We start from the raw sequence: 11,051 nt of genomic DNA on the forward strand, positions 1-11,051 counted from the left end.
ATACAGGTTGTAAATAGTTAGGTATTTTGTTACATTTATGAAAGTTTTCCACATACGTGTGTGTATATATATATTAAATATCATTAAAAGAAAGTGTGGGATCCACGCATTGAAGTCCTGGGCCCAGTCCACGACTTCCAAGCAAAGTCGTGTACGAGGTACACGACTTCGCCCAAATTACCTTATTTTTTAAGTTAGTTTTAAAAAACACATTATTTAAAAAAAAATCTGATTTTGATGACATGTAAATTACATTTAATTTGGTATATATACATAAATTTTATATTTTAATATTAATTGAAGATGCATTTTAAGTATACCATCAGTATATCAGTAGTATATCGATATCTATCGATAGTATATTTCAATGCCCAATTATAAGTTCATTTGAAGTTTGACATTGATGCATCAATAATACAATAAGTTAAGTACATTAATTTTAAATTATATTTCAAAAGTACAACATTAACATTGGTGATGTATTAGTATGTATCAATAATATCAATTCAAAATTTCCCACACACACGCACACACCCACACGCACACGCACACAGGCACGCACGCACACACACATAATTATTTCAAATCACAAAACAAATGTGAAAATGTTTACAAATGTCTATCACTTTGCTATATTTGTTAATTTCATAAAATTGTTGCTTTAACATTTTACATTATATACAGGGGCTTTTCAAAAATATAATAAAGCGGCAAAATATTTACATTGTATAGAACAATTTCGAAAACAGAAAAAACCTACAGTCCTACAATAAAAAATGCCTAATCAACCATGTCGTCAACAATGCGTGTAATATATTTGGTACACAATCGTTAAAGGATGTTTTTTCAACATTCTTTGTATATGATCATTTAATTTGGTTATACGATTGTTTAGATTTTGGCTACACGATATTTTTTAAGATTTTTTAGTATACGATCGTTTAGATTTGTCTATACGATCGTTTATTTTTTTTAAGATACTTTGGTACACGATCGTTTAGATTTGGCTAAACGATTTTTTTAAGATTCTTTTTTACACGATCGTTTAGATTTGTCTACACATCATTTATTTTGTTATACACAATCGTTTAGATTTGGCTACCCCAAGAGTTTAGATTTTGCTACCCCAATCTAAATAATTTTTTTAGGATCCTTTGTACATGATCGTTTTAGTTTTGACTACCCAAATCTAAATGATGTTTTTTTCAAGTCTTTTATATTTAGTACATGATCTTGAACAACCAAATAACAGTTTGAAAGAAAATATATATTTTATATTTGATACACGATCTTAAACCAAATAATAGTTCGGAAAATGAAGAAGAGGAGAAAAAGAAAGACGATTAAAAGAAAAAAAATCAAATCGTAGAGAAAGAGGAGAAGAAAGATAATAAAAGGGAAGGGCAAACCTGGAATATTCAAAAAATGGCTAACTTCATGAGTTTTGTTACACGAGTCATAAATATTTTAACGATTTGTTATATTTATGAAAATTTCCCTTATATATACATACATATTGCCACTATTTCCATTGATCATATAAGTAACTAGATGGAATACTTAAAAGCTAAAAATAATAAAAATATATAGCTTAAAAGACAAAATAATTGCATATATAGCACAAAAATTAGTAAAACACTAAAAAAATTCAATGTGCTGCCACTATCTTGAGCCTTTCTTTCTAAATTTCTCAAATTAAAAGCTACCACCAATAGCAACTATCTGTGACGCAACTATGATTGATAGATATTATTGTTAATAGATGCTATCAATTGTTAATCACCAATAGTTGCTATCTATCAGTTGTATCATTGATAGCTCCTATCAGCTGTAACTTTCTATTTATCATGACCATCATGAGTGCTTCTTCTCGAATTTCTTAAATTGAAAGCTATCATCAATAGCAGTTGTTATCATTGACAGTTGCTATCGTTGATAGATGCCTATGCGTGAGTTTTTAATTTTAGAATTTTGCTATCGGTTGCTATCATTGATATTAGTTATCGGTCATAGTTTCTATCAATGATAGCCACTGAAGAGCAGATTTGATATTTTAAACAATTTTACCATCTGACTGGTCAACGTTTATTATTTTTGTAAATATTTTATTCTTATGCTATGTTTTTTTGGTTATTTCCTAAATTGTGTTATTTGTTATAATTTTTCTAACTTAATATATTATAATTATGAGATCGCCACTAGCCACTGGCCACTACTCTCTTTTATAATACACATCTCGATCAAGGAAGTCAAAGGTTTGAAACTCCTATCGTCAAGATATTGTTTGAACTAAAGAATTAATAATAAAAATATGTATAATAATTATTTGCACCGTTTATTTATTCCAAACGTGACACACGAAGATATAATATGTCCCTTTGTTTGGCATAAAATTAACAAAAGCTAAAAATGTTAAGAGCAATTCATATAGTATATGGACCCACTTTTAAGGCTTGTTGGATAAAGCTCTCCACAGCCAGCTAGGTATTGTCTTGTAGCTAACCCTTGGCCTTCAACTTTGTCTCCTCTTTTAATTTCTTCACATTTCAAAAGAGCTATAAATAAGAATGGAAATCAAAGCCAATGGCACAACAAAATTTCTCTTTTCTTCTCTCTCTCTCTATACAAAACTATCAAAAAAACTTTCCAATTTCTTATCTTCTGTACTGAAACCATGTCCCTCTCGGTTCCTAACAACCCCGTTGCTCCAAAACTTTCCGCCACCAAAGACGACCAGAGCCTAAGGCATTATTCCGATGAGACCGTCACAAGTCACATTTATACTAAACATCGGGAGGACGACAGAATCAAGCTTGACGTTGATAATTACATTGCACTTGTTGAAAGTATCATCATAACTGCCGATCGAATCACTGAAACCGTATCCCAAGTAGGTGTTTCTTTTCTTTTGTTAAAGTATTGATGTATTCAAATTTAACTATCGATCGTTATAATCTATCGGGTTATTTTTTTTGGTTGAGTAGTTGTTTAACATGATATGAAAGCTGAAGATTTTGCGTGTTTGGACCTTATAATTATATTAATGTCTTTTTCTCTCTAACCAAAATTGGCTTTTATACATGTCGAATCTTCTACATAACTTTCAAACTTGTTGGTGATCTAGGAGAGTGCCAAAATATCGTTTTAATTAAATTTATCTTTTTTTGGATTGGATGTACTAAAATATCTCATAACAAAATTTCTCAGGGCAACGAAGGGCGTTTGATATTCTCAGATGAGTTCTCGAAGGTCAATGCTGTTGATCCACCCCTTTGTACCCTTCACCATGTTTCAACCCAGGTGATCATTATAAACAAATATATATTATTGTTAATTAAACACATACTCATTTGAATAACATTCTTATTCTTAGAAATACTTTCACCTTTTTTTCCTTCAAAACAATTACCTAAATTGCATCCATTTTTCCTTAAACACAAAAAAAAAAAAAAAAAAAAAAAAAAAAAGAAACAAGAAACAATAATTTCTATCTTATCATTTAAAAGAAAAGAAACACGAAATCTATGAAAGAAAAACCGAAAAAGTTATCAAACGAACAGTTAATTTATATACTTCGTATTAATGTAACTTCTTTCTTCTCTCTCAGCTGTCTTGCAAAGCACCGGGAATAGAAAAAGCACATGAAACAACCCTAGAAATTCTTGATATATTAGTGAGTTACCCATGGGAAGCCAAAGCAGTTTTGACATTAACTGCTTTTGCTACTGAATATGGAGACATTTGGCATCTCAACCATTATTCACTTTTAGACCCACTTGCTAAATCATTGGCTATGATCAAGCGAGTTCCTTTGTTGAAGAAACAGTTGGATTCAATCAGATACCGTCAACTTCTTCTTACTCCCAACAGTTTGATTTATAGCTGCTTGAAAGCTATGAAAAACGTTTCTGAACTCAAGAATAATTTCTCTACATATGATATCAAAGAGCTTTCTGAGTTGTCCTCTGTCCTTCGCCAAATTCCTTTGGTTGTTTATTGGATCATACATATAATTGTTGCTTCCAAAACCGAGATCTCGAGTTATATGAATGAGACTGAGTAAGTGTTTTTGACCCTATTTGATAACAGTTTTTTGTTTTATACATCTAATGACGAAACCTATAGATTTGGTTTCTTTGTCGTGTTAGTCCGTTTCTTAATCATGTTTTCAAAAATGGAATCAAAGTTTTAAAACTATTAAAATAGGCTACTTTCATAAATGATTAAACTTTAGATTTGGGCGGTTGACTATTTTGTTTTTGGTTTTTTATATATTTAAATTATATGTGGATTCTAATAGGCATTTTTCTAAAACAATGTTTGATTACTTAATCAAACACTATAAACAGAAATTATTTTTTGACTACTATTACTATTTGTATTAAATTTTAGCTTGAATATTTTTTAAAACACTATTTGAGAAACAAATAAAGAAAAATCAAGCAAAGCTTAAGTTTTAAAACATTTATTTTTACTTTAAATCTGTTTTACTACAAATTCAAATATTCTTTTAACAAAAGTGAAAATTACGATAATGAACAATAAATTAAAAACAAAATCAACTTGGTTGTCCTAATGGGTATTCTTAATCTTTATCATTTTAATCTTTTTTATTTTTCTTTTCATATTTATAAGACTCATGACTTGGTGGTAATATTATTTTGCAGGGGTCAATCACAAAAATATATGAATGAGTTGTCTGAAAAGATAAACTCTATACTCTTCACACTTGACAATCATCTCAAGATCATTGAAGCCAAACGAGGTCAATTTTCAGAATGTTTAATTTCTATGAAATAATAAAGATAGGCCCAAATATCTTTCCACTAATTTTAATAAGAAAAAAAATATAGATAGATTATAATGCTGTACTATCTAAATTAAATTTATCATAAGTAACTAAAGTATTTAAAGTTAGCATTGATGACTTAACATGATATAAAATCATGAAGTTTAATTTTATGTGCAAACTCACATAATAAGGCTATTTCTTCTCTAATTAAAATTAGCATCTATTTTCACTTGTTTGGCATGGTACAAATTTTCTTATTTAACCATAACATATCAAATTAAGCTTAGTTTAACCTAGTATCGAAGAAGTTGGTTTTATATATGTTTGAACTCCAGTATATAATTTAATTTTTCTCTCTACGAATATTGATTTTTACTTGTTGAGCCTCCAATAATTTACTATAAACAATCAATTTATTTGTTGGGTAATCTACAGGGGATTGAACATGGTAACAAAGCAGGAGATTTTAATGTCCAAGCTCTTGTAATGTTATTTTATCTCAAATCAAATATTGATTTTTACTTGTTGGATTTTCTACAATTTTTAATTTACCATAACATATCATCAAATTATGCTTTTGTGTTAATTTACTGATTATTTAACATGACATCAAAGTAGGAGGTTCTACAAGAAACCCTATAAGTAATTTCCTCTCTAGTAATTAAATGTTTATTTCTCCCTGTTAGGTCTAGATAAAGTTTTAAATTTACTAAAACCCATGCTTAAGCCTTTTTAGTTGATTGGTGATTTAACCTGATAAGCTATATATAGATGATGAATGGCCTACTTCCTCGTGTAAAACCACAAGTAGAAAACTTAGTTTGTACATCATACCTATGCTAATAACTTACTGACTTGAACATTATCATTGTTTTATGTACGATATATATGTTGCAGAGGAAATTGAACTCTATAAATGGCTAGTGGATCACATTGATAATTTCCCCACTGAGATAACATTAGTTGTGCCTAAGCTTATTGAAGGCAAGTTTGATGCAAAGCCTTTCATTGATGGTTCTACAAAATTGCAGGTCCTTTCCAATTCTCTATATGCCTAAGCTTATTAGGGTTTAGGGGTTTGGGGTTTTGGTTTTATAGATATCTATCTAACTATTTAACATATACATTAATTTGGGATTTTATATATTTTCTTTATACAGGTTAGTATTGAAGATGGTTTGAGAGACAAGAATGTGATATTGGTAATATCTGGATTAGATATCTCTGAGGATGATATTAGAGCACTTCATTCAATTTACGATGAAGTGAAAAAGGAAGATAAATACAAGATTGTTTGGATACCTGTAATTACAGTAGAAACTCAAGATGAAGAAGAAAAAGCAAGAAAGAAATATGAATATGTAAGTTCTTTAATGAAATGGTATATTGTGCCATACACTAGCAAAATTGCTGGATGGAGATATCTTGAAGAGAATTGGCAACTTAGACAAGATCCATTGGTTGTTGTTATGAACTCAAAATCAAGAGTTGAGTTCAACAATGCAATACATTTGATTAGAGTTTGGGGAATTGATGCTTTTCCTTTCACCAGTGGAAGAACTAATGCTCTGTTGGCAAAGAATTGGCCTGAATCCACTCTTTTCAAATTTATTGACCAACCAAGATTGATGAATTGGGTAAGTCTTTTCCTTTTTATCTTTTCTTTTTTTGTTCCCATATCATTATTAATTTTTTAATGTTTTTTTATTCGTAATTTATGTTTTGAACATTTCATTTAGGAAGATATATTCTTCTTGACCTGGTTTTGTGTTTAGTTTCTAATTGATTTGTAAGTTTTAAAATATTGTTTCTTCATAGCTTTAAGTTTTTTTTTTTTTTTTTTAATTTTCCTTTAGTTCTTTTTTTTTTTCTTTTTTTACTCTTTTTTTTATTATTTTTTGGTTTATATAATATTTCAATTTAACTATTATAAAGTATAATATACATAAGAGCTTTAGTAAAATCTAAAAGAGATAAAAATGTAAAATCTTGAAATCCAGTGAATGGAAAAACTTATAAATCACAAATTAAGAGTAAAATGCAACATTTAAAATTGAAGGTGTAAATGAGAACTAAACTCGCTGAACTCCTTAAATTCATAATAATTCATCTGCTTAAGTTTCATCTGGTAATAATTTTGTTTGTAGTTTTCTATTTTTGAATTTTATATTTGTTTTCTCCAAAATTTTCGATTTTCACTTTTCTTAAAGAATTCCAGTGAAATTCTAATACAAACACATGGTTTTGAAAAACATATTTTTAAATTTTCTAAAATAGAGATTTGTTGTTGAACAAATCATTAATAGAATAAGTAATTAATCATAACAAAAAATATAGAAATGTATGAGTTGAATTAGTGTTTATAAGCTTAATTTTTAAAATCCAAATAGTCTAGTTAAGTTCATTGGATGGTGATTTAACATGAGTATTAGAGTGAGATTTGTGGTGATTTAACATCAATAACACGTCTCCTATTTTGTCTTTGCTAGGTAAATCAAGATAGGAACATCATATTTTATGGTGGAAAAGATCCAAATTGGATTCAACAATTTGAAGAGAGAATAGAAGAGATTAAAAACGATCCTTACATAAAGGAAAGAAGAAACACATTTGAAATCATACGAGTAGGACAAAAGCTCAAAGAAGATAGCAATGATATTACACTTACCGCTCGGTTTTGGTTAACTCAATGGGGTTACTTTGTAATCAAGAGTCAACTAAAAGGTTCGAGTGCAACTGAAACAACTGAAGACATCCTACGACTCATATCGTATGAAAACGAAAATGGTTGGGCAATCGTAGCTGTTGGATCAGCTCCATTGCTTGTTGGTCGTGGCAATTTGATCATGGGAGTGTTACAAGATTTCAACAAATGGAAAAGAAGTATGAACATGAAAATTTTCCCTGATGCTTTTAGAGATTACTTCAATGAATTGAATCTCAAATTTCATACTTGTGAAAGAATGACACTTCCTGGATTTAGTGGATGGATTCCTATGATTGTGAATTGTCCTGAATGTCCTCGTTTCATGGAGACCGGTATCAGTTTCAAGTGTAACCATGGCCGCCCTGAACTCTCGTGAAGATGAAGAAAGATGGTAATGATATCAAACACACAAATGTTTGGTATATAATAATATATACTATAGGTATATTATATATGTACTACTCTACTACTAAATAATATGAGGTTCATCTTATTACACCTTATTGTACTATTTCATCAAGCTTATGAGCCTATTAGGCTATAATGAATTATTCAATATCATTGAAAGCTCGTTGCTTTCCTTTCTCTTTTAGTTTAATTTTATTATAGTTTTTTATTTTGTACGCTTGTTACTACACATAGAAATACTAAAACTTATAATAGAAAAACTATTTGTTGAGATTCTCATAATACGATTATTGATAATTTTTCACAATTGAATTTATAAGATGGAAGTATCTTGAGTTTATACATCTAGAAGACATTTATGAGGTGTGAAGATGTTCCAAACTACATCCAACACTTATTATGGGACATCCACATAGATTTAAAGTTCATCATGTTCTTTAATAAACAATGAAAATTTTGAGATAGTGAAATTTTATCCGGTTAACATTGTCGTGACTTCACGTTAAATTTTGTTTTTTCAAATTTAGAGGTGTAGGCATTTTAAATCATGTATGCGAATTAAAATGTACTTTAAGATCGCAAAAATTAAATAAATCAAAAAATCAAATAGTGGTTTTAAGTTTAAAAAATGGTCTTTACAAAAAATATACAATTAATAATTAAAACTAGTAGTTGCACTAACACATTTAGATGAAAAAAGTAAATCAAGGTATTCAAAATATTCATTAATATATATATGGATAAATGTACTTGAAACAGGGTAAGGAAAGTCTTTCAATTATGAGAAATAGTTGAAGTATCATAATTACATTAGAGTTTCGCTAAGAGTTGAATAGTGAAACTACGGTTTCAAACTGGAGTTTTTGTTAATAGATCCCATCCAACTCTCATCTCATTCGCAAAATCCATGGACCAAACACTCCTTTATTGTGTCATATTATGGTTTTTAATTAACTTTGTGGGTCTATCTCTTATACGTATTTCATGTAATGCTAAAGTTTAGCATCTATCCTTAACTTAAATATGTAAAGCAAATATCTCTCTCTCTCTTATGTTTTTATGGCTTGTAACAACTGTTTATATTGTCTTATCGAAAAGTGTCAACAACTTCATTTTTAAACTCTTGAAAGTTCCAAAACAAATGTCAATTCACTTAATACTTTGCCAATGAAAATATTTTCATTGCTTGTCTAAAATTGTTTTATATATATGTACGTTGGAATTTATGTCCTAAAACTCGTAGTTTGTAGTTAAAATTATATTCTATTTGATAAAGTAGTTATGGAGGATTTATTAGTGAAAATATAAAACTATAATCTTGAATCTAATTAACTAAGGTCCCAAGGCTATCTAGTGTAAACTTGAACTTTATGTGGAGCCATAAATGTGGATCAAGTTCGGGTTTATAGCCCACATGGCCTATAGTATATGAATAAGGTTGGACACCTTATTCCGGGAACATTATGAATGTAGCCCGCTCTTTAGTTAGTATAAATAATTTGATATTGAATCGTTCATGTAGATACATGGGAGTGAGGGCATCCTATGTAAAGAGTTTACATAAGATTGAAACTATGAAATAGCCACTTTTAACTTATAACACCATTGACTATATAAATTGACTTATTTCAATTATGATGACTTAGGTAACTTGTCGGTTCATGTTGTTTGGGAGCTGTTTATGTACTCCAGCAAATTGTTATTATAATAATTTAGTCTTTCACAGCATAACCAAAAAGTTATTCTAAGTATACTTCTTATTCCAAATATCCATTCAAAAATGCTAATTTGACATCCATCTAAAAGATCTTCTACTTTACTTTGAGCAGCGGGCATGATTAAGAACATTATGGTTTTCAAATGAGCAATGAGAGCAAATACTTAATTGAAAATCAATGTCTTCTTAGAGAATAGCCTTTTGCAACTAATCCTACTTTATATCTCAATACTTCTCCTTTTTCATTTCTTTTTATCTTGAACATCCATTTGGCACCTACTGCTTTCTTTCCATTCAGAAGAGTAGAATGTTCTCACGTATCATTCTTCTATTTTTCATCTCGCGAAGCTTTTTCAAAATTCAAAGGTTCACTATCACCAAATAGACAAAAAAGAGTAAGATTATTAAGACTTTGACTTAACTCTTCAGTTTCATCATATATCTCTCGTAAACTTCCCATACCATGAGGCCTTTCACTTGAACTCGCATATAATGAAGGTGTGTTTTGTTGTGGAGTGATTGGCGATGCTTGTGGTGTTGATAGAGAAGTAATGTCACTAGATTCATCATGATCATAGGAAAAAAAAACAAAAACTTGTAGTATTTTGGTTCATCATCCCAGTTCCATGATGCTTTTTCATCGAACACAACATCTCTGCTTAGCCTCATCTTCTTTGTAATAGAAATATAAAGTTTGTAGCCTTTTAAGTTTGTAACATTGCCAACAAAAATATGTTTCACTTTTATCATCGAGCTTACTATGCTTTTGATCAAACATATGTACATAAGTTATATTCTCAAATAAGAAATGGAATGGTTTTCTTCCTGTCCATCGAGGAGTTTTGTTCCATAAGTTTTTAGTAGGGAAACGATCCGACAAATACACTACACATTCAACAACTTGTGTCAAAACTTCTTTTGGCACCATCTTACTTTTGAACACGTTTCGAGCCATATTAAGTATTGTTCTGTTCTTCCTTTCAACATCATTTTGTTGAGGAGTAAATGAAACTGTAATAGGTCAATGAATTCAATTTTCTGCGCAAAAGTCTTTGAATTCATCTCCCATGTCCAATCTTAAAGCTTTTATGTAATAACTCCTTTCTTTTTCAACAAGAGCTTTAAATTTCTTGAGCATGTCAAATACCTTTGCTTTATCCTTAACAAAATAACACAAGTTTTTCAGAGTTAAAATTATTAATGAATAAAAAGAAATAATTACTCTTACCGAAAGAACATGGTTTGATCTGTCCACAAAAATCAGTGTGAACTAATTCTAGTGGTCTCCTTGCTCTTAAAGATTATTTTTGTTGAAAACTCTTCCTTGATTGTTTGCCATAAAGATAACATTCACAAAAATGATCTTGATGTTTGACATGTGGTAGCCCTTTGACAGCGTATGAAATATGCTATCTATTTTCACCTAC

At 29.6% G+C, this 11,051-nt stretch overlaps 1 protein-coding gene across 1 annotated transcript; it reads left to right on the forward strand.

Annotated features, from left to right (window-relative positions):
- Positions 1 to 2,586: 2,586 nt before the first annotated feature.
- LOC103502853 (protein SIEVE ELEMENT OCCLUSION B-like) lies at positions 2,587 to 8,078 on the forward strand. The gene is made up of 7 exons (XM_008466968.3): positions 2,587 to 2,890; positions 3,208 to 3,300; positions 3,608 to 4,059; positions 4,668 to 4,765; positions 5,690 to 5,823; positions 5,953 to 6,429; positions 7,282 to 8,078. The coding sequence occupies exons 1-7, from the start codon at positions 2,675 to 2,677 to the stop codon at positions 7,873 to 7,875; spliced, it is 2,064 nt and encodes a 687-aa protein (XP_008465190.2). The 5' UTR covers positions 2,587 to 2,674; the 3' UTR covers positions 7,876 to 8,078.
- Positions 8,079 to 11,051: the final 2,973 nt, after the last annotated feature.

The sequence above is a fragment of the Cucumis melo genome, chromosome 5, assembly GCF_025177605.1.
Source record: "Cucumis melo cultivar AY chromosome 5, USDA_Cmelo_AY_1.0, whole genome shotgun sequence".
NCBI lineage: Eukaryota > Viridiplantae > Streptophyta > Magnoliopsida > Cucurbitales > Cucurbitaceae > Cucumis > Cucumis melo.